The following is a 24,292-nucleotide window of genomic DNA, read 5'->3' on the forward strand; positions in this document are numbered from 1 at the left end:
CCTAAGGAACGTTTGGAAGGATCTCGAGCTTTTGAAGTCACTGGAGTAGATTACTGTGGACCTTTTTTCTACCGATCAGAAATCCGCACAAGGCATCCGATCAAGTGCTACATTAGCGTATTCATCTGCTTCACTTCCAAGGCTATACACATGGAGCTCGTAAAGGATTTGACCACCGCATCGTTTCTAGGCGCACTAAAGCGTTTTACTTCCACTCGAGGAAGGCCAAGTCAAATTTGGTCGGACAATCCGACAAACTTCGTTGGGGCCAAGAACGAGCTTCTGGAGCTAAAGAAGCTTTGTCTGAGCGAACCGCATATGAAGGAGGTCCACGAATCCTGCTTGGCTGACTCGATCGACTGGCGTTTCATCCCACCTCGCTCTCCGCATTTTGGCGGGTTATGGGAAGCGGCCGTGAAGACCGCAAAATATCACCTGTACCGCTCAGTTGGACCATCTGTGCTTAGCTTCGACGAGCTGCGCACTCTGATCTGTCAGATCACTGCAATTGTTAACTCTCGCCCTTTGCTCTCGCTTTCAGAAAATCCTGATGATTTAGACGTTTTGACTCCTGCTCATCTACTTTTAGGCGGCCCCCATGAGCAAATCCTCGAGCCTGACCTAACGAAGCTGAACTACAATCGTCTGGATGGCTGGCAGCGGGTCACCCAACTACAACAAATATTTTGGAGCCGTTGGCGCGAAGAGTATCTCACTCTTTTGCAAGAGCGCGCGAAGTGGCGTACCCCCGCGCAAAACATCTGCAAGAACGACCTCGTTCTGGTGAAGGACGAAAATCTTCCTCCAATGCGTTGGCCACTGGCTAGAGTGGTCGATGTCGTTTTGGGCAAGGACGGAGTGTGTCGCGTCGCTGACCTGAAGACATCCTCAGGAAACATCAGGAGGGCCGTCACTCGGCTATGTTTGCTGCCCCTTAAGGAATCTGTTGAGAGACTAGCTCCCAACGGGGGGAGTATGTTCGGGCCAGCCGCTGAATAATAATCGTAACTTTAACATTATTATTTTATGAGCAGAGAGAGCCGCCTATGTTGTAAAACGTTGACTTTCTGCAGAGCTGCTGCGCTCTCCCGCTAAAGGGGCTTTCTGCCGCCGCCACTTCGGCAACTACTTTGATCTGCCGCCGCCACTTCGGCAATTACTTTGATCTAACGCCGTCGTCTATAGTTTAGTTCTATGCTAACCCCTCTGCGCATTGGTTGCATATCGATCTCGCATAAAGTTTATCTGGCAATAGCAAGCAATCGGCTTCCGCTAAGCCACCAAGATTAAATACGAATTATAAAGTTTAACCCAAAATCTCTTTTCATTTTTGAAACACATAGGTGCCAAAAAAGCTTGGCATCTCAAACACTACCTATATTTAGATACATTGCCTGCAAGTTTCATTCAAATTCATCTTGCCGATTAGGAAATATTGAGTTTAAAAAAACGGCTCTAATATTTAATATGGGTTAGAGGTTAAACTATCTTACCTAAGACTGTTATATCCCATGGATTCAAGAAAATCGTTTCACGGAGTCTTGCCCATACGTATGCATCTCAGCATTATAGCTCAAGCAGTAATTTGCAAAGGTAGTCGTGCAGGGCGCAGAGCCCGTCCCCCGACCCTTAATGTATTACCAGTACAATGCCGTCGCTTGCAACTGCCTTCGACTTCTCAGCGCCCGGTATTGTCAACTCATTGCGAAAAGCTCCACCTCTCCCAACCGAAAAGTTCGCAAAACGTTAACGAAACACTAATACAGATAAATAAAATGAAAATTTAGCCCTCAAGTAACTAAGCAAAATAGTGCACCCAAAATAACCAAAACATCTGAAAACAGTGTGCTTAATAGGGCGCTAACAACCAATAGATTCACGATTCTTAAAGATCAAAAAGAAGATGATGATAATTCTCAAACACCTAAGGCCAAGCAAGTAAGGCCACCACCTAGTTATTTGAGTCAGGGAAATGGTACTGAACTGGCTAAAAAAATGAACTAATAAAATTGGCGAAAACAAAAAATGTCACGTCCATAAAAAGTGGTAACATAAATTAAATAAAAATAAATAATAAATAAATAAATAATAAATAACAAATAAAAATCGATTTAGTGTTGATTGGTCGTTTCTTTATTCATTACCGAACATAGCTGCAACTGTTAACTGTTAACTCGTTTTATAGTTATATTTACTCCTGTATCGTCCAGGCCTCCCTGGTTCTCCAAGTATTTATAATACTTAAAAAATAATAATAAATCCAGGCTCTATAAAAAGTACCAGAAGTCGGGCTCCACGTCGACCTTAGCTCTATACTCCTCCGCTTGCTCTCTGTTCCTTGCCGTCAATAGTCAGTGTTATAATCATTACCTTTCACAATGTAGTAGAAACCTATTCGAATATTTTCGGGGAAAGCATTGTTCTGGAAGGTTTGTCATCTATGGACATATCGTTTTCTGCGGGTCCAGATAAGGTACCAAGTTGCATTTTAAAACACTGTGCCCAGTCCCTTTGCAAACCTTTGACCTTTTTATTCTACCTCTCTTTGGAACAGTATTGTCTCGCAGTAGTGAGTAATGAGTCCTACATCATTCCGCTTCACAAAAAAGTTTCAAGATCAAATATTGAAAACTATCGTGGCATCGCAAAGTTTTCCGCCCTCCCGAAGCTTCTTGAGTTCCTGATCACCCGGCAACTGCAACACATTGATGATACAGCTTGATACATATCTCCGTCGCAACACGGTTTTTTCAGACATCGTTCAACATCGACTAACCTTCTTGAGTTTTCTAACCTAATCCACCGTGGTTTTCAAATTGGTTCGCAGACGGATGTAGTTTTTACTGACTTCAGCAAGGCATTCGATTCTGTGAACCATGCTCTGCTTATTCACAAGCTCTCTTTATTAGGGTTCCCAACGAATCTTCTAGATTGGATTTTGTCCTATCTCTCTAACCGTACTCAACGTGTTTTGTTTTCTAACGTGTTGTCAACTACTGTTAATGTTACTTCAGGTGTGCCACAGGGAAGTCATCTGGGCCCGCTTAAGTTTATTTTATTTGTGAATGACCTTCCTCAAGTTATAACATACTCTACTACACTAATGTATGCTGATGATGTCAAAATCTGTCTTACTCTGATTGGTATTTGCACACACGCCTTCAACTTGATCTAAGTGAACTACTATTGTGGTGTTCAACTAATCTTCTTTTTCTGAACCTTTCCAAATGCAAACTTATGACATTTTACCGTCGCGCTCCTCATTTTGTCCCATATGTTCTAGAAAATCATGTCCTTGAGCGAATTTCGAGTTCAAATGACCTCGGAGTCCTTTTTGATCATAAGATGTGTTTTAACACCCATATAGCTGCAACTGTAAATAAAGCTAAGGGTGTTTTAGCGTTCATCAAGCGTTGGTCCAAGGAGTTTGACGACCCGTACGTTACGAAACAACTGTACATCTCGTTAGTACGTCCTATATTGGAGTATTGTTCTTGTGTGTGGAGCCCGCAGTATAAAGAGCATCAGGCTGTTATTGAATCCGTGCAAAAGCAATTTTTAATTTTTGCCCTTCGGAACTTTAACTGGGACTCGGGTAGAATCTTGCCACCCTACCGGTCTAGGCTAAATCTTATTGACCTGCCGTCGTTGCACCATCGCAGAATATGCAATGGCGTAATGTTCGTGCACAAGCTCCTTCTCGGGATTGTTTACTCCCAAACTCTCTTGGGTCAGATTGACTTGGCCGTTCCATCTAGACCTACCCATACTTTTAGGCCTATCCGTTTACCCATATGTAGGTCTAATTATGCCGATCATGAACCTTTTAGGGTTCTATGCCATAATTATAGCTCCATCTGCCAAACCCTATCCCCTGAACTGTCTCTTAAACTAATTGCATGCAATATTTATAATCACCTAAATTTAGCTAACTTTTAACTTCTCTTCTTTCCTCCTTTTGTAATTAAGTACCATTATTAGCAGATAATTTTTAATTAAATAAATAACAAAGCGGTCTTAAGTTCAAAAAATTTCACTCCGTATAATCACTCAATATAAGGGTTACCTAAAATGGAATTTGCTGATGCAAATTGATCATTTTCTGTTGTTTGAAAATTAACTGAACTAACGAACAAAATATATCCTTATATTCGAAATATTAAACAGAAACCTTTAAAATGGTTATCACTACAAATGGGAACATGTCTGAATTAAATACTATTTTATTAGACGCGTTTGAAGGGGAAAGTGCGAAGTATCAATCGATTAATTCCTTTATTGAAGCTGATGCGGTGGTTCATTACCACGTTGAGTTTCTCACTGACTCATACTCACCCTCAAATTATGTGCTCCAGTTATGTGCTTAAAAAATCTTCGATCTACAAAGTTGTTCAATGGAACAAGACTTCAAGTCAAAGCACTCTATATACATTTCGTATTTATTGTAAGATTACCAATAACCCTATCTGATCAGACATTTGATTTAAAAAGGGTTTCAATTCTCCTTGAAATTATGTTCGACTGTCTTTCGCACGGCCTGTTTCATGTCGAGTACTCCAGAATCAGCTTTGCAAGTAGTTTGGTTTTCGTATCACCAAACGGACTTACCAAAAATGTTCTTTATAAAGAGGTTTTTCGTTCAGGTTCAGGAAAGTACGAAATAGTATAGCAAAATTATTTGATATTAGGAAAGATTGCCGTCGACTACTCTCGAAGAAAATCCGTGAACTATGGACTGACCGTTCGTTCTCTTTCGTAGTGACCAGACCTGTTTTGGTTTTGAGCTCCGCTTTTTCTTCCATTGGTTTTGCATAAACAGCAGGTGTTTTCGTAAAATAATCTTTAATAACTGCCTAAACAGCCTACCATCTGGAAATCTATACTACTCCGCAACTCTTTTTTAACTTTTTATTTTAGTGCATCGGTTTTTCGTTTTTTTGTTAGTAGTAAGTACTCAGTAGCTGCTGCTACAACTGCTCTCCTCTCTTCTCTAAATGCTTACCGTTTCCACTATTAGCGTTTATCTGGCACACTTTTTTTATTTTTTTTATTTTTGTTTTAATTATTTTGTTTGTCTTATTATGGAGTTTTCTGTGGTGTGTGCCAAAAAACCTGTAGGAAAGAGATCGCTCATGATCAGCCGAGTATCCCCTGCTGGCTCTGAGAAAGCGTAGTGCACGCAAAGTGCACTACATGCACTTACATGCTCGTATATTCCACCTTCTTCAAATATCTCAATTTATGAGCAGCACTTTTCCGATTTAACCGCTGTTTCTTCCTCGCTATCTCAAAAATATCATGGTTCATAGTTCTTGGCGGTTTCAACTTTTCACGAACTCTTTGGTTTTCGATTAACGAGTCTGCTGTCCGCTGCTTTCGTAAAGTGAAGCTTAATAAACTCATTAGGTACTTTGATTGATCCGCCTTGTACTTTTTTTGATTCTTGAGTCCCGCTTTCTTGTCAGATTAAATCTGGAAAATCCCCTTGTTTTACCAAAGAGCTATCCAGGCTAAAAAAATTTAAAATCAAGGCTTTATACAAAATTTAAAGAAGTTGGTTCTCACCTTCGCTATTTAATAGCTCGGACAAAATTTTTAGTTCTTAATACTCAATGCTATAGGAACTACCCATCTCGATGCAGAATAGGTTTTTCACAGGAACCAAAACAGTTTTACAGCTTCCTAAGGAATGTGCCGAAAAGAAACTGCACACTTTGTTTTTCTTATAACTTCGATGTTTTCGTTCCGATTTCAATTTTTATTTTTTTTTAATTTTAGAGAAAAACATTAACTTTCAATTTTGTTAATAAATTTAAAAAAATGTCTAGCCTTTTATTTTTGATTGAATTGTTTGCTTAACACCGCTCATTAAGTTCTGCACACACTCTTTGGAAATCCTACGGGTCGCACGCATCCAGTTTTTTTTTATATCTTCCATGTTTTCGGAGAGACTACCATCCTTCTTTAAATTTCTTTTAACTAATGCCCAATATCGCTCTATTGGCCGGAGCTCTGGGCAATTTGGTGGGTTCTCCTCTTTTGACACGAAATTGATGCCTTTTGAGTCAAGTAGCGCTAACGTTGAGCGGGCATAGTGCGCGGACGCCAGATCTGGCCAAAATATTCTTGACACATTGTGTTTTTCATAAAAAGGTATAAGACGCTTTTTCAAACGCTCCTTCATGTACACATCGGCGTTGATTGTCTCCTTTGTGAAAAAAGCACTGCTTCTTAGGCCACAGGTGCAAATGGTCTGCCATATTAGCACTTTCTCCCCAAATTTATCGACTTGAATTGTTGACACCGACTCGTCAACAGTTCCACCCTTAACTTTTGTATAAAACTGAGGGCCGGGTAAAGTTTTCGAGTCCAATTTGACATACGTTTCGTCGTCCATAATAACGCATTGAACTGCATCATTGAGCAAGCGATCATAAAGCTTTCGCACTCTCGTTTTGCCGACTTCTACTTGTCGCAGACTTTTTTTCGGAACTTTTTGTTTTTTGTATGTCTTTAAATTATGGCGTTGCTTTTTTTTTAACCATACTCATACTTGTTCGCGCTTTTTTTGCCAATTCTCGAACGAACATCGTGTTATGTTTGTGGATTAAGGCTAATGCTTTTTTATCAATATTTTGATCCCTTGGACCCTTTTTTCTCCCAGTTTTTGGTAAATCTTTTAAAGAACATGTCTCTTCAAACTTAATTATAATATTTTAAACACTATTAACACTAACTTTGTAGCGTTTAGCTAATTGTCTGTAAGACACACCTTTTTCTGTGCAATAATTGTGCAAAATTTTTGCTCTTGCTCTTTAAATCGAGGCATCCTTGAAACTGATAAGTGAATAGTGAAAAATGAACATGCAAACAAGGCAGAATTTCTCAAGCTTTCTAACGGTGCATCGAACGGCATGATCGAAAGCTCGCACTGCGAGAAATTGACGATTGTAAGTGTGCAGTTTCTTTTCGGCACATTCCTTAAACAATAAGCATAGAACGTCCGCACACCCATCTTCGCTATCATTTCCTAATACGTCGGCAAATAATTATCAGGCAATCGCCAATCTTTTTGCACAATTTTTCCAAAACACCTATTCTGAAAAAAGCTAGTCTGGGCATCCGTACCCATACGGCTTACTGAGGTCGAACGGCATTTTCAGTCCCTTGTGAAATGAATTTTCTCTACTTCATGACGGGGTTCTTGCTTCCTCCCGATCTGAAAGGAATAGTTTATAATTCCTCTCCATAAAAAGGTAGCAAGTCTGAGGCAAACAAATAATACAGGTATATCGAAGTCATCCGCTTTTCCTAAAATGTTTGAGAACGTTTTACCTCCGCACTTGCAACATCTCTGCAAGTCACTTATATCTCCAACTCAGCATGGATCAAGGCGGCGATCAGCCACCACGAATTAGAGTTAGAGTTTACCTCTTTCATTTTTAAAGGCTTTTAGGGTAATAAGCTACAACGGATGTTACTTACACCGACTTAAGTAAAGCATACGACTGTGTAAATCCACCACATAAACTTGACCTTTTAGGTTTTCCGACCAACCTCCTGAGATGGATTTCTATCTACCTTTGTTCCAGGTCTCAACGAGTCCTCTTCAAAAACTCCCTCTCTTTACCAGTCAAGGTTTCTTCGGGAGTACCACAGGGCCCATACTCTTCACACTCTTTTTATTAATGACTTGTCTTCAGTATTAACATATTCTCGAGTACTTATGTATGCGGATGATGTTAAACTCTGTTTCCAGTATAAGGACATTTCATTTCATTCTCGCTTGCAATCCGATCTGGTAAATAAGGTCATGGGCGTGCTTGGGTGTTTAAAGAGGTGGTCAAAGGAATTTGGCGACTCCTATATAAAAAAAACTCTCTATACTTCGCTAGTTATACCGTTTTCCTTTTCACTTTGTCGATCGAATTATTTCTTGCATGAACTGTTTAGGGTTTAAGGCTCGGATTATAATTCCCTCTTCCTCCGTCTCTCCTTCCTCTTATTAAATTACTAATATTCCATATTCTATATTAGTCTAACAGAATGCTCGCGTTCGGTTCGGCTACGCGCCGCGCGTCATGCGGCAGCGCCCATCGGTTGGTTGGGCTGGTGGAGTGCTTCGTTTTGACTGGGATGCGAGCGTAAGAGTCTTCTCCTGGTGTCACACGGGCCACTTGTTGATGCAGTAATTGCATCGCCACTTGAAAGATGCAGTCATTGTATATCAACATCCAATCGTCATAAAAATAAATTAATAATTAAAAATGCCTCTAGAGGATATATTAGTATATGTTCAAGGTAGAACTGACTCCTGATGGTATGCCTATAGATAAAAATGAAATCCACCCAATCTACAAGATCCAATATCTACTGCACCGTAGAATCAACGTTGGGGAACCGCACAAACGAAATGGACCCGTGCATTGGACGAAGTTGTCAGGGATATGGATAAAAAAAACTTATTGCACCCTACGCGCAGTCTGCGTTGCCTGCTGGGATGTACATCTTACTGAGCCTGTCTATAAAATGTCTGTAAAAATCCCCTAACCCAATAAAAAAATGCAGCTCGAAGCCCAGTCATCCGACAAAGCTTGTCGAATGCCAACTACGACCCCAGGCAAAAACTTAGGTTACACGAATGAGTCATACGCCTCAGTCTATAAACCAAAGCTCCTACAAACCTCTGCAGGAAAAATTCAGCAAATTGAGTAGTGAAATTGAGTCAATGCTGGTAACTATAACAAATACAATGGTAGCAATACATCAAATGGTGCAGGAACTTATGAGCAATAAAAATCTCCCTTTGGAGCTACTAATCAAACAGCAATCTGCTTAAATGGTTTCTCTAAATATATATTTCTAGAATTCGAAAGGCATTTCGCTGCACGAATGCGAGGTCATGCAGTTCCTCGATCAATATGACAGTGACGCCATGCTCATATCCGAGACTCACAAAAAGACTCAAACAAAATTATTTTCATCTCAATGGCTACAACTTCTATGCGATAAATCATACCGATGGTATGGCTCATGGAGCTACTGGAATTCTGATCAAGCAGATCAATTCATTTGCTAGGACTTATCTACAGGCAACATCAATTCATGTGGAAACTCTAAGCGGGTACTTGAACCTAGCCGCAGCTGCGTATCTCCGTTTCTGAAGCAGAATTTGTAAAATTCTTCGACCTATTAGGTGACTGCTTTATAGCAGCTTGTGACTGCAATGCCAAGCACACCCATTGGTAATCTCGACTCAGCAATCCGAAGGGCTCGCGCACACTATAGTTGAAATCGGAGTTGAAAGCCAAGCTGATCTAAAAGATTTTTTTAGGCAGGATCAGCTGGACGCACATTGTCGGCTGATCTGATTGCTCAAAGCTTGAATTGCATCACAATAAGTACAGTAGCCAGGCGGAAGTTTTTTTTATACCCGATACTCAAAATGAGTATTGGGGTATATTGAAAATGGATGTGTGTAACGTCCAGAAGGAATCGTTTCCGACCCCATAAAGTATATATAATCTTGATCAGCACCAATAGCCGAGTCCATTGAGCCCTGGTCTGTCTATCCGTCCGTCCGTCTGTCCGTCCCTATTAGCGCCTAGTGCTCAAAGACTATAAGAGCTAGTGCAACGACATTTTATATCCGAACTTCTGTGATATGTCACTGTTACAAGAATATTTCAAAACTTTGCCCGCCCACTTCCGCCTACGCAGAATCGTAGAGGATGACTATATCGTCTAGAGTGCAAAATCTGAACCAGATCGTATAATTATTATAGCCAGAAACAAGAAAACAATTTTATTCTTTCTCGCTCTGTCTCTCTCTAACACACAGGTTTCATGGTCGGTTTTGCCTATTGCAAAATATGAGTTCAAGGATCTCTCTCGCACGCACTCTTTGTCGTGTCGTTTAATATTCGCGGCGTCTGCCGTAGGAGAGACATACTGACTAAGTATCGGGTATAAATGTAGAGTTGCGGTCTCCGCAGCAACTCACAACGTTTCCCCTCGTTTTTTTTTAATTCCGTGTATTTTAAAAACTTTTTCGTTGTGTATTGTATTTGTATTACTTTTATTTCACGAATTATTATTATATTTTTCAAATATTAATTTTTTAATTAATAAAAAACATTCTAGTCTTTTGAGTGTTTAATGTACTTGGGGACATAGTATATTATATTTATTATTAATATATGAAAAGGGTAAAAAATAAAACTTTTTTCACAATTTATTTGATATCTCCTTCCAAGTTTCTATAGAAATTGAACGCATTGAATAATTTGTTTACAATCCCCCTATTCCCCAGGTCGGGGTTAACCGCAATTTCGCTTAACAATGTTTCGCAGCACATTTTTATTCACTAATAACCCAATGCACTTGTACAAAATAAGCAATCAACTTGCTGAAAAAAAAACAAACTGTTCTCACTTCCTAACTTGTAGAAAAATAGATTGGCTCAAATAAAGAAAATATATAAGTTCCCATATTGATGGCTGCCCAAATTACTACTGTTAAGATGACATAGAAAGCTCAGTTGAATCATTTGCGGCTGTAATATCAATGACTGCCAAACACTCCACTCCAATAATAACAGGTAATACAATTCACAGCAGCAGTCGTGTTCCAGAGCTTCGATAAGAGAAGACTTCGGCGAGAATTGCAAGCCCATAGATCACCTGCCTCGAAGCAGCGGTTTAAAATAGCCAACCGTTTACTACGCAAAGCTCTAGAAAATGAGAACGGAAAACGATTCCCACGGTGGAAAGCTGAAGGAGGTGTATCTCCACCAATCGAGAGTGAACCACTGTTACGTACGCAAACCGGAGAGTGAGCTCGCGGCAACAAAGAGAGGGCAAATACATTTTCTGTCTATTTAGAAAACGTCTTCAAACCACATCCAGCGACAAATAGCTTTGTGCTGCCACTAACCAATAATCTTGACTGAAAAATCACCTGTTTTTCCAACTAAACGGAATAGCCAATAATCACGCGTAAAAGTTGGATATGAAATTCCAGTAGAACCACTATCATACACGAATTGGAATGTGATGCTATTGGAACTATGGGTATAAAATAGTTTTTAAATAGTAGAAAATAAAATTATGGAGGATTTGTCATAAAATCATTTAACATACATCATCTGATTCACTCAAATCAATGTTTCCATTATCATCATCATCAAGTTGACGATGCAAGCTGGCAATCGCCTCCATGCCAAAACGATCCTGTACATTTCCATTATAGCAGTCAAATTCTTCTGGGTTGCAAGCACCATCTGCAGAGCCACTTCCAATTGAATCTGTTAATAATCAATAATTATTAGTTTCTTAAATAAACGTATGTGCATAACTATTAATAGTTTACATATTTCAAATTGTGTTTATTAAAATTTGTTTATTTCAACGCCCGCTCGGTTCGTCTGTAAAGCTTGATTAAGTCCCAGAATCCTAAAAAAAAATGTATAGTAGGATTTTGGGAACGAACACAGCTGCCGAAGGCGAACTGCTGCCCAACCGAAGAGACGAAGCCGAGTAGGCAGCGGTTGGCGGTCTGAGGCAAAGGATAGCCTGAAAGAGAATTAAAGTGCCAGCGTGCCGGTCCAACGAAAAATTAAATGTCATTTGTTCTTGTTGCAATATCTTGGTATTGTATAGTCTTTAATATAATATTTCTCTATTTCGCTCGAGCCCAAGAAATAGCATCGGTTTCGTTTCCAGTATTAATCGCTTTTTTTCGGATCTGAGTTCTGGTCTGCGAAAAGCAAACAAAATTACTAAAAATTTATGGTTTTTATAAAAAGTGCTAACAACGCGTTGTGAATGTGTTAATATCGTCGAAAGATTAATCAATCATTTTTAAAATTTTAGTAACATTACTACAAATTCACAATTTTCTACGGTTAACTAAGGTTGGGAGGTTTACTAATAGCAGTCTACTAGAGTAAGATGGGAGTCTAGATGGCTACCCTGTGGTACTCCCGAAGAAACCTTTACTGGTAAAGAGAGGGAGTTTTTGAAGAGGACTCGTTGAGACCTAGAACAAAGGTAGATAGAAATCCATCTCAGGAGGTTGGTCGGAAAGCCTAAAAGGTCAAGTTTATGGGGTGGATTTACACAGTCGTATGCTTTACTTAAGTCGGTGTAAGTAACATCCGTTGTAGCTTATTACCTTAAAAGCCTTTAAAAATGAAAGAGGTAAACTCTAACTCTAATTCGGGGTGGCTGATCGCCGCCTTGATCCATGCTGAGTTGGAGATATAAGTGACTTGCAGAGATGTTGCAAGTGCGGAGGTAAAACGTTCTCAAACATTTTAGGAAAAGCGGATGACTTCGATATACCTGTATTATTTGTTTGCCTCAGACTTGCTGCCTTTTTATGGAGAGGAATTATAAACGATTCCTTTCAAATCGGGAGGAAGCAAGAAGAATCAATGGACAGGGTGAATAGTTTAAGCAAGGGTCCACAAAGAGCATCGGCGCAGTACCTGAGTACACAGCCTAGAACCCCGTCTGGTCCCGTAGAAAACAGCGGCTTAGTTAGTCGAAGATCATGAATATCATAGAGAAAATTTAACAAGGGACTGAAAGTGCGGTTCGATCTCGGTAAACCATATGGGTACGGATGACCAGAGTTGCTCTCCTCAGAAGAGGTTGTCTGGTCAAGCAGCATAAATACTTTCAATTATAGCTAGTGGTGCAGCCTAACGTAAATCACCATTAGTGTTCGATATTTGCACTGCCCACTGTACAAAATCATTGCCTGTCGCAATGCTTAAGCACAGCAGGCCGTTCTTTCGCCCCTCTGTTCGCCTTCTTCATTCCTACCGTTCTCTCGCGCTCTCTCTATCGTTTCGATCTCGGCTTAGCTTCAGCCCGAACTATGGGATTAGCTGCAGGTATAGCGCTCTCTTTCTATCGCTCTCTTTGTTCGCTCGCCTGCACTAGGGCACGGGCAAGTCGGTCCGCCTGCCCTTAGTAAGTCTGGAGTTGATCTTCGTAGCCATCAGAATCGCATCGTTGTTCATCAGTCGTTCACACGCATTTCCACATACATACAAATAACATACATACTTTCGCTTTCGTGTATCAATAAATTGCAACATATGTACATACGCATACGTCGGTTTAAATATAACAATAAATTGAGCCTCTTATTTAAGCCCGCTTGACTTTTTATTTAAATCAAACTTGCAACAGTTATCAAAAACGCTTAATAGCTTAACATAGATGATTTGGAAAAATTGGGTAAAAGGTTTTGCGATTGCCTGATAGTTATTTGCCGACTTATTAACGATCGGCTGAGTGACGGTTGCCACTTGCAGATCCCGAGGAGTGACCCTTTTAAGTTTTGAAGACTCATTAAGCAGTTACAGACTGCTAAGCTGAGACTTCATGGTTAGGAGCCGACTCTTCGATTGTGAACAACACCAGTGAAATGATTTTATGCGAGTTTCAATCCCAGTCCGAGATTCCTTGATATACACATGTATATAAATCAGACCTCGCAAATAACGGTTGACACTTTCGGCGTGTCTGATAAAAACCTCTCGTTGACGGACACATTGAGAAAAGGGACTGAAGAGACCCGATCAAATCTGTTTTTGCTCAACTCGCTCTTCGCTCAAGCAAAGACAGATTTTTTCACTTCTCTTTTGTTCCTGTTTTTCACTGAGCGAACTGTTCCTGTTCGCGAGCGAACGAAAAAAGTGTCTTTTGCATATGTATGCGTGCTTGTACGTGTGATGCTTATAGCAATGATCAATTTTTGTGAATTCTATACGGTTTGACTATTGGAGCTTAAAATGAATCGTGAAAAGCAAAACGAAAAATTACACTTTTTGGTTCTGATCATCTAAAGATACTTTTGCTGTGAGCGCTTGAGCAAAGTGTCTCTCTAAGTTTTTATTGTTAGACACGATCGAGTGTCGGGCTCAACCGAAAACACGAAACACATAACACAAGCGAAGAGACAAAAAGTGTTCTGCTCAGTTAGAGACCGTGTCTCCGTGGTCTTTTTCTGTTTTGTCAGTGACGAGACAGCAAAGGGAAAAAGTGTTGACCGTTGTTTGCGAGGTATGATATAAAGAGGCTCTGATTTTAAGAATAAAATTTAGTTTGAATTTACAACTCAACTCGCAAATGTCTAGACTTTTCTTTTAAGGTCTTAACATTTTGGTCCTTCGAGACTCTCCGTTGTTTCCCCCCTGTGGTAGGAGCACGAAGTTAAGCCAGCTCGTTTGAGCTCGGACAAGTGTCTAGTTCACTGACAGCTAAAGGTAGCAAAATAAAAAATTCTGATTTCCCTCCTATAGGAAGGAACAGAGTATAAAATAAATTAACGAAACAGAAGTTTCAATTAATAATTTGGAAAAATAAGAGCTGCACAGGCTGTATTTTAATAGATAACGAAAGATGTATATCTATTGTAATTGAAAAATAAACATTTTTCGCGACGGTGGCGTTTTCGAGGACGGAACATCGAAAGAAAAAAATAGTAACCCGAAACATCGAAAGTGCTTAATGGCTAGCAATTTAAAAAAAAAGGTGGCAAATAACTGTGACTGTGAAAAAATAAATAAATAAATTGTTTTGTGTGTGCCAGCGACAATAACTGCAGCGACAGGAAGATCAGCGACAGCGACTTCAGCAGCATCGACATCAGCAGCAGTGACAATAGCTGTAGCGACTTAAGCAGAGGCAACACCAGCAGCAGCGACAACGATATCAGCAGCAGCGACCTAAGAAGAGGCAACACCAGCAGCAGAAACAGCGGTATCAGCAGCAGCGACTTCAGCGGCAGCAGTAACAACAACAACAGAAGCAGAATTAATCAGCTCAGTCTCATATCTCAAATTGTTTTTAAGTCTAATCAAGTACAAAAAAAAACGAGGGGGAACGTTGTGAGTTGCTGCGGACACCGCAACTCTACAGTTATACCCGATACTAAGTCAGTATGGCAGACGCGGCAGACGCCGCTAATATTAAACGACACGACAAAGAGTGCGTGCGAGAGAGACAGAAAATCAGTCTGAGCGTGACGTCGGGCGCTGCGTAGCCACTGCAAATTGATTTGTTCCTTTTGGCTATAAAAATGATCTGATCTGATCCAGATTCAGCAATCTGATAGATATGGTCATTATCTATGATTCTGCGTTTTTAGTTTTCTCAAATCTGCAATATTGTGGATGCAACAGATTTTCGTCCTTTGTGGGGGCGGAAGGAGGTGGGGCGAAATTTGGAGATATACGTTTTATAGTGAGATCTAACAGGAGTACGGATACTAAATTTGGTTACTCTAGCTTTAATAGTCTCTGAGATTTGTGAATATCCCCAGATTTGCATCCTTAGCGGGGGCGGAAGGGGGTGTGGCGAAATTTTGAAACAAACTCGTCTCGGTCCGATATATTAGGAGTGTGGATACCAAATTTGGTTGCTCTAGCTTTTATAGTCTCTGAGATCTATGGGGTTAATGTATTACTCTAAGTAAAGCCGCCTATGCTACGTGTGTGTTAGAGAGAGACAGGGCGAGAAAAAATGAAATTGTTTTCTTGATGCTGGCTATAATAATAATACGATCCAATTCAGATTCCGCAGTCTATGGTCATTCTCTACGATTCTGCGTTTTTGGTTTTCTCGTATCTTTAAAATTGTGGATGCCACAGATTTTCGCCCTTTGTGGGAGCGGAAGTGGGCGGGGCAAAGTTTTGAAATATTTTTGTAGCAGTGACATATCACAGAAGTCTGGATCCTAAACATCGTTGCTCTAGCTCTTATAGTCTTTGAGCATTAGGCGCTGAAGGGGACGGACAGACGGACGAACGGACGGACAGACAGACAGACAGGGCTCAATCGACTCGGCTATTGATGCTGATCAAGAATATATATACTTTATGGGGTCGGAAACGATTCCTTCTGGACGTTACACACATCCACTTTTACCACAAATCTAATATACCCCAATACTCATTTTGAGTATCGGGTATAATTAAACTAAGATGTTGTCGGAACAAATAATTAAGCTATTAGAGGCTCAAGCAGCGATAGCAAGGGAGATTAAAAAGATTGAAGCTGATCATTTGACCAGCGATGTAATCCAAAGGTTAGGAGACCTTAAAAACAAAGTTACAGCTAATAATTCTGCACTGTTAACATATGGAGTAGTCGATCATGACTACTATAAGAGACAGCAGTACGAAAAAATAATTAAAAATATAGAGGACATGCATAAAAAGTATGTAGAGTCAAAAAATAATGAAACATTAACGAAAGGGAAGGTAGAAAAAAACAAAGTTACAATCAGTGGAGACTGGAACTTTGAAGGAAGACATAGAGCCCAAAATTAACAATAGCATAGAAAAAGTATCTGAGGAAATCGACAGAATAGTGGAAAACCTGCGGAAATATTTAGAGCAAACCATGCAGAGGTTTGATCAGGCTAAAATGGGAGAGTGTAGAATGAGAAAGGAAAAAATTGAGTTCCTCAGTAAAAAACTGAGCTCAAAATTTGAGGAGTTTAATCATAGCTATGAAACAAACGACAGCTTCAACGAGCAGATCGTCGAGTTGGACTTTGATATTCAAAGCATGTTAAGTAACCTAGAAGTTAGAATGCAAACCGTAGCTGAGGGAAACAGCATGGATACTAAAAGGCCAACGATAAAAAACGATTTGCCTGATCTTCCGAAAGTGGAAGTACCCACACTCTCGGGCGAAGAAAAAGAGTGGGACGGCTTTTCACAAATATTTTTTGAATTAATTTATAACAGAGATAGTCTGAGTACATCTCTAAAATTCAATTATTTGAAAATCGCGATAAAGGGTGAGGCACGGAGTATGGTAGCTCACCTTTTAACTGACCTTTTTCGGGTCAGAGGTCGCAAAATTGCATTAACCAAGTCAAGAGTGTTAATGGACAATTGTTAAAGAGCGACAGAGGGAGAAACAGAGCGTCAAAAAGAATTTGCGAGAATTGCGTCGAATTGTTAAATTCAGAAGTGACGCTGTGGTGTGTTCAAGAGCGACACGCAGAAAAGCAAGATCTGATTTCAAGGTCAGCGACAAGAAACAGTGAAGGTGGAAGAAGACGAACAAAGCAACGGAAATCGACAAGAGAAACGACAAAAGCAGCGGTAACGAAGCTGGAGACGAAGACGATACGAAAGAAGAGCGAGTAGCAATCGTTACTGACAGCGGCGCGGGACTTTTCGGTATACAGACAACAAGAAAACGGCTGGAGTGTTGGGACGGTATAGCTGAAGAAAGAAAGGCGTGAAGCAGAACGAGAGCTGACTAATCTTGGTGGTATCAAGAGTTGAGATATGGTCCGGACGGCAGAAGCAAGTTGCAAGATACAGTTGCAAAGTCTGGTGAGTGACAGAAATTGTCTTTATGAGACGAGAGGATCAATATACATAAGTATTGATCGAAGAGGAAGCTAAAACGAGCGACATTGAGTCAAGCAAGAATAAACGTGTTAAAGAACTAACGTAGTGTTGAGCTAAAATTGTGTACAAACTCTGGAGTAAATTTTGGAAAGAATTGGCCTACAGTTTGAAAAGTATGCGAGTACAGTTTGATATTCAAGTAAGGTTTAAAGATATTGTAGTGAAATACATAAACTTTAACAAGTTTTAAGGATATTGTAGTAGAAAATAAATAAACTGTAACAAAAAGTTTTAAAGATATTGAAGTAAAATAAATAAACTGTAACAACAAGTTTTAAAGATATTCTAGTAGAAAATATTAAACTGTAACGACAAGTTTTAGGGATATTTTCGTGGGAAAAGTTACACTGTAACAAAAGCTGTAAGGAAGTTGTAATTGGAAAAAATTAAGTCAACTGTAAACGAAAAAGGGGAATATAATATAACTCTTATAATTAAGAGTTTATATTTTGCTTATTATTACTATATTATAATCAAACATATTACTATGTACAATATACGACAAGAATATATTTTCTACAAGATGAGAAGGGACGAGATTCTGGCGCTGCTAGTTGCGGATTTAAGGCTTAAGTTAAACAAACTGGGTTTGGAGACGGTTGGTAGAAAGGTAGATTTGCAAAGCCGGCTTCTTACTCACTATGATCTTTTAGTGGAAGTAAATGAGAGTGATGGGGATGAAAATGAACATTCATTCAAGTCCACAGAACCGCAACAAGTTGAAAATGAAGAAATCGGAAATGGAGTGGCCGAAATAAGTCGCAGAGAAATGGAAGCTCCAGTTTTAGCTAGGTCGTGGTTCACGTTGAAGGATGTGGAAGGTAGCGTTTCAGAGTTTTTCGGTTCAAATAGCTTGGATGTTAACCAGTGGATAATTGAACTTGAAAAATGTGCACTGACCGTAGGGTGGAATCAGCTGCAGACATTTATTTACGATAAGCAATTGTTAGGTGGCGCAGTAAAATTGTTCATACGCAGTCAGCGGGATGTTCGGGATTGGAGTAGATTGAAGGAAGCATTGACAGAAGAGTTCGGGGTTAAAGTATCATCGGCAGAGATTCATCGGAGATTGAATAAGCGACAACAAAGAAAAAACGAAACGTTGCAGGAATACTTGTATGTTCTGATGGAGATCGCGAGACCCATTGATTTAGAAGACAAAAGTTTGATTGAGTACTTTGTGAATGGTATTCCGGATAGTCGAACCAATAAGGGATTGCTGTATCAAGCCAGAACCATGAGGCAGTTGAAGAATTAGATTGAAGTTTATCAGAAGATGTGTGGTCCATTGAAGTCGTCAAACAAATATGAATCGCGTAGTTTTGGTAAGCAAATAGATGAAGGAAAAGGTTCAGAATTAGTTAGGAAATGTTACAAGTGTGGAGATATGTCACATATGAAGAAAGACGAAGGGTTGAAGGACAGGCAAAGCAGGAAAGAGCAAACTTAGTGCAGGGGGATATGGTAACGAAACCATCAGGTATGTTTACGTCCTCTGGGCTAGAGCTAAAGAATGTGGTACACACGAAGGAAATGTTCAAAGGTCTTGTAGACACAGGAGCGGATTTATGCTTGTTAAGCCGCAGAGTTTTCCTTCAGTTAGGAATTGGTAAACTGACGGGTTGCCAAAGATGTCTGACTGGAGTAGGGCAGTTTTAGATCATCACTATTGGAAGTGTAATGATACCTGTAAAGATCGATGGAATCGATATGAAAGTTTTGGGCAGGACAATTTTATAAGACATTGACATGAAAGTTACCAAAGATGGAACAGAATTCGTGCGACGATCTGAGGTCCCAGTAGTGAGTGATGTGGCACAGAATGAAGTTAATGAGAAACAAGTTTCTTGCTCAAAGCTATATTTAGAAGTTTGTGTATGTTAAGTTCAGAGAAAAGTGAATATAAGATGGATATAGTGGTGTCACACTTATCACAGTTAGAAGCAAGTCAAGTGAAAGTGATGATCAGGGAATATAATCCAAAAAGAAATGCTACGAGTCAGGTAAGAATGAAGTTAGTGTTAACGGATGAGTTACCAGTCCACCAACATCCCAGACGTTTAGCAAGCAGTGAACAAAAGATAGTAGACGAGAAGATAATCAAGCATAGCACGTCAGAATATGCATCTCCTGTAGTTTTGGTCGAAAAGAAGAATGGGAAGAAACGACTATGTTGTGATTATCGAAAGTTAAATGAAAAAATAGTAAGAGATAATTTTCCAATGGTGCAAATGGATTGTGTTATCGAAAAGTTAGAAGGAGCAAGGGTATTTACCACATTGGATCTGTCGAACAGTCATGGAAGTACACTTCATTCGTTACCCAAAATGGTCAGTACGAGTTCCAGTATGTTCCATTCGGTATATGCAACTCGCCGGCAGTCTTTATATGTCCGTAATGCGCGAGTTAATAAAGAAAGGCGATGCAATTATTTACATGGATGACATTATCATTGCTAGTAAAGACGTGCAAGAGGGACTAGAAAGATTGGGATGGGTGGATGAGTGGCAGCACAAAACGGATTGAGAATAAATTGGTCAAAGTGTCAGATGCTACAGAAGAAAGTTATATTTCCAGGGTATATTTTTGAAAATGGAACGATCAGACCAAGTGAGGAAAAAACTAGGGCAGTGAAGAATTTCCCAATACCCAGAGATAAAAAGGAAGTGCAAAGATTCTTAGGACTGACGTCGTATTTCAGGAAGTTTGTTGAAGGTTATGCAGTGATTGCAAAACCATTGTCAGATTTGCTCCGGAAGGAGCAAACCTTTCCGAGTTCAAGGAGTTACAGCAGATAGCGTTCGAGCAGTTAAAGGCTGCACTGACCAGTAAAGCAGTTTTGAGGTTGTATAACCCTAAGTTGCAAACGGAAACACACACAGATGCGTCAAAGTTTGGATTTGGTGCAGTATTGCGGCAGAAAGACCCAGAGGATAGTTTGTTGCACCCAGTATTGTTTATGAGCCGAAAAACAAAACCTTGCGAAGAGAAATACCACTCGTCCGAACTAGAAGTGCTTGCAGTGATAGGAGCGTTGACAAAGTGTCGTGTATATGTCCTGGGAATGAAGTTTAAAATCATCACTGATTGTAATGCGTTTGCCATGACGATGAAGAAGAAGGAAGTACCGTTGAGAGTGGCGAGATGGGCGATGTTCCTACAAGACTTCGATTTCGAAATAGAGCATAGGTCATGCTCAAAGATGAGGCATGTAGATGCATTAAGTAGAGTATCGTGTTATGTATTGACAGAAAGTGTGATGCATAGGTTGAAAGAGGCGCAATTGGCAGATGACTGGACAAAAGTAATTAGAAGTCTTGCTGAAGATAAAGGGTACGAAGACTATTACATTTCGAATCAAATATTGTTAGATAGAGAATTGATCGTAGTTCCATCGCAAATGGAAAAAGAAATCATGCAAATTGCCCATAGGCAGGGACATTTTTCGGCAAAGAAGACTCAGAACTTAGTGGAAAAGTCATACTTCATTCCAAAATTGAAAGAGAAAGTATGTCAAGTCGTAGAAAGTTGTGTAGAATGTATTTTGGTAAATGCGAAGGCTGGAAAGCAAGAAGGTTATTTGACACCAATAGATAAGGGCGATAGGCCGTTAGTTACATTCCACATAGATCATGTAAGTCCAATGGAGATCACCACAAAGCGATATAACCATATTCTAGTTGTTGTTGACGGGTTCTCGAAGTATGTGTGGTTATACCCAACGCGCAGTATAGGAACTGAGGAAGTCATAAAATGTTTGGAAAGACAAGCCAGCAATTTCGATAATCCATGTAGAATTGTATCCGATAGAGGCGCCGCATTTACAGCAAACGCGTTTAGAGAGTATTGCACAAAGCAGAATATACAACATTTAATGATCACCACAGGTGTGCCACGAGGTAACGGGCAAGTGGAGAGAATGCACAGAATCGTAGTTCCTATGTTGTCAAAGTTAAGTGGAGATAGTCCAGGTTCTTGGTATAAGCATGTAGCCAAAGTACAGCAGTTAATCAACAATATTGAACCAAGGAGTACGAAGATCACACCGTTTAAGGTTTTGACAGGTATCGATATGCGTTGTCCAGGTATTTCGGTGCATTTGTTGATGAATTGGACGAAGAGCGTGAGCAGTTACGCAGGGAAGCTAGAGAGAATACACAAGTTTTACAGGAGGAAAATCGATTAGCGTTCAATAAAAAAGAAAGGTAGAAAAGGAATACAAGGTGAATGATTTAGTAGCGATTAAGCGTACACAATAAGGGGTAGGGCTTAAATTTAAAGGAAAGTATTTAGGACCCTATAAAGTGGTGAAAGTCCATAAACATGGAAAATATGATGTCGAAAAGGTAGGAGAAGGAAAAGGACCTTGTAAAACATTGAGTGTGGCAGAGTATATGAAGGATTTCGGGGCGAATCCGACAGCAGGAGGTTTCCAGAGTTAAGTGGAGAGATCAAAAGAGCGGGAGTCAGCGAGAGCGAGAGTCAGTCGCTGCCAGAGTTTCGCGAGCTTCACACACAGCAGACAAATGATCCACATAACCCAAAGTTATACGCACATACAAATACATTGTTAATCATAATCTTAATCCATTTAAATACTTAATAAAAGTTCACATCTACAACTTAATAAACCGTCGTCTCGGGATTCAATCCATATCAGTGCATAAACCCTGGGACCACACATATGGTAAGATAAAAGAAAATTGTCCGCTATGTAAAATGGCATGACACATCATACGATGCTCCATATTCCCTACGAAAAGAGGGAAAATGTTAACACTTGCTTGACAAAAGAACAAGCGTTCTTAGCCACAGCACTTATAAAAGTAAGGGCAAGAAATGGTGGCTATCAAAACCTTAGAGCTCTCATTGATTGTGGGTCGCAATGTACCATAATTTTAGAAGAAGCTGCGCAAATATTAAACTTAGTACGAAAAAGAGCGAACACCGAGGTAAGTGGAGTGTCATCTACAGACTCTTGCACTTCAAAGTAAAAAGTTACTTTATCGGTAAAAACTCGTGATTATAATAAAGGTCCTCTAAATATTGAAGCAATTATTCTTCCGAAATTGATGAAAGCTTTACCATTAAAGTCTTTCAATATTGATAAAACTAAGTGGCAAGATTATGTGTTGGCAGACCCTAACTTTAACAAACCAAGTAGATGTAATAATTGGGATAGATCTGTATACCCATATTTTAAAAGACGGAGTAGTAAAAATAGACGGACTACTTGGACAAAATACAGAATTCGGATGGATTATATCCGGTTGCACCAAATCAAAAGGTGATAAATTTATTGTGGCGACAACAATTGAAGTTGGGGACTTAGAGCGGTTCTGGGAATTGGAAAGTGAAAAGAATGACGTAGAATAAGATGTGTGCGAGGAGCATTTCTTGGAAACAACAAGAGGAAATGAGAATGGTAGGTATGTGGTTAAAATACCATTTAAAAAAAAAAGGATCTGGGAGATTCAAAACCCCAAGCTATAGCGCGATTTTATAGTTTAGAAAGAAAGCTCAGCAATAATAAAACATTAAAAGAAAATTTTGTAAAGTTCATGCATGAATATAAAAACTTAGGACATATGGTAGAGTCCAAAGAAGATGGGAAATATTATTTACCCCATCAAGGAGTCATAAGAGATTCCAGTCTAACGACAAAGCTGAGGGTGGTTTTCGATGCTTCAGCAAAAACCACAAACAATAAAATTTTAAATGATATCATGTGGGTTGGACCAAGGGTCCAAAAAGATATCTTCGATATTATGGTGAAATGGCGTAAATGGCCACTTGTAATATCTGCGGACATTGAAAAAATATACCGGCAAATTAATGTTGATAAAGATGATCAACAATATTTGCATATAATTTGGAGAGATAACCCAAACGAAAAGATAAAAGATTATAAACTTACAACCGTTACGTACGGTACACCTTCAGCACCCTACTTAGCAACCAGGGTGCTTGTTGCAATAGCAGATACTTGCAAAAATCAAGCAATTTGGGAAATCATAAAGAATGATTTTTATATGGACGACCTGATGACAGGTGCCGACACGATACAGGATTCTAAAAAGCATGTAAAGGAAGTTACCCGGGAGTTTAATAAGGTTGGGTTTAACCAAAGACTATACAATACCAAGATGTTGCATGAGCGACCAAAAAGCTGTTCTATGGCGGGTCCTAACATTAGAACCCAAAAGGCACGAGGGAGCGCGCGGGGTTTCAATTCGATTACCACCAAGGTATTCAATTTTTGTTGTTCCGTGCGTTCCATAGATTGGAAACAGCACAAATCCCTCCATCCAACACATCACCTGTACTATTACCTTTCTGACCGACAACGGTTGCGATTCGGAGCGTATCCAGCTGCAAAGCAAATAAAAAACTTCCAACGGGTCAAAAAGTAATAAGTACAAACAGATAGAATGGATACACGTATGGCGGCAGAAGCTGCCGCTACAATGGCAATGGATGCGCAGCAGGAGATTGGTGAGGAAATATCGAGGTGCATTCGGAACTTTAAAAAAGATTCCCAAGAACGAAAGCAAACGGCCTCTTATTTTCAAGCCAAAATATCAGCACTCGAAAATGCGTGGAATCGCTTCAACAAAAACGACTCCAAACTTCGCGATACAGACAAAACGGATGAATACGTAAAATTCCGTGAAGACTTACGTACAACATGTAAGCAACACATTACGATCTTTACCGAATGCATGGATAAGCTATCACAGAAAGAAGATCACAAAGAAAGCGGTCTGATCCAGCAGTCCTCGAAGGATTACAGCAAACTGCTTTCACTATGTCGCCGACAAAAGGCCATAGTAGAGTCCGTTA

At 39.8% G+C, this 24,292-nt stretch overlaps 1 protein-coding gene across 1 annotated transcript in view; it reads right to left on the reverse strand.

Moving 5' to 3' along the window:
* The window catches only part of LOC6603397 (stromal interaction molecule homolog), a 183,999-nt gene that overhangs the window by 120,396 nt on the left and 39,311 nt on the right, over positions 1–24,292 (reverse strand). The window contains exon 2 of the mRNA XM_026991665.1: positions 11,142–11,305. Coding sequence (XP_026847466.1) covers positions 11,142–11,305 — 164 coding nt within the window. The remainder of the gene's footprint in view (positions 1–11,141; positions 11,306–24,292) is intronic.

The sequence above is a fragment of the Drosophila persimilis genome, unplaced genomic scaffold (assembly GCF_003286085.1).
Source record: "Drosophila persimilis strain 14011-0111.01,24,50 unplaced genomic scaffold, DperRS2 tig00000677-arrow-arrow-pilon, whole genome shotgun sequence".
NCBI classification, from domain to species: Eukaryota; Metazoa; Arthropoda; class Insecta; order Diptera; family Drosophilidae; genus Drosophila; species Drosophila persimilis.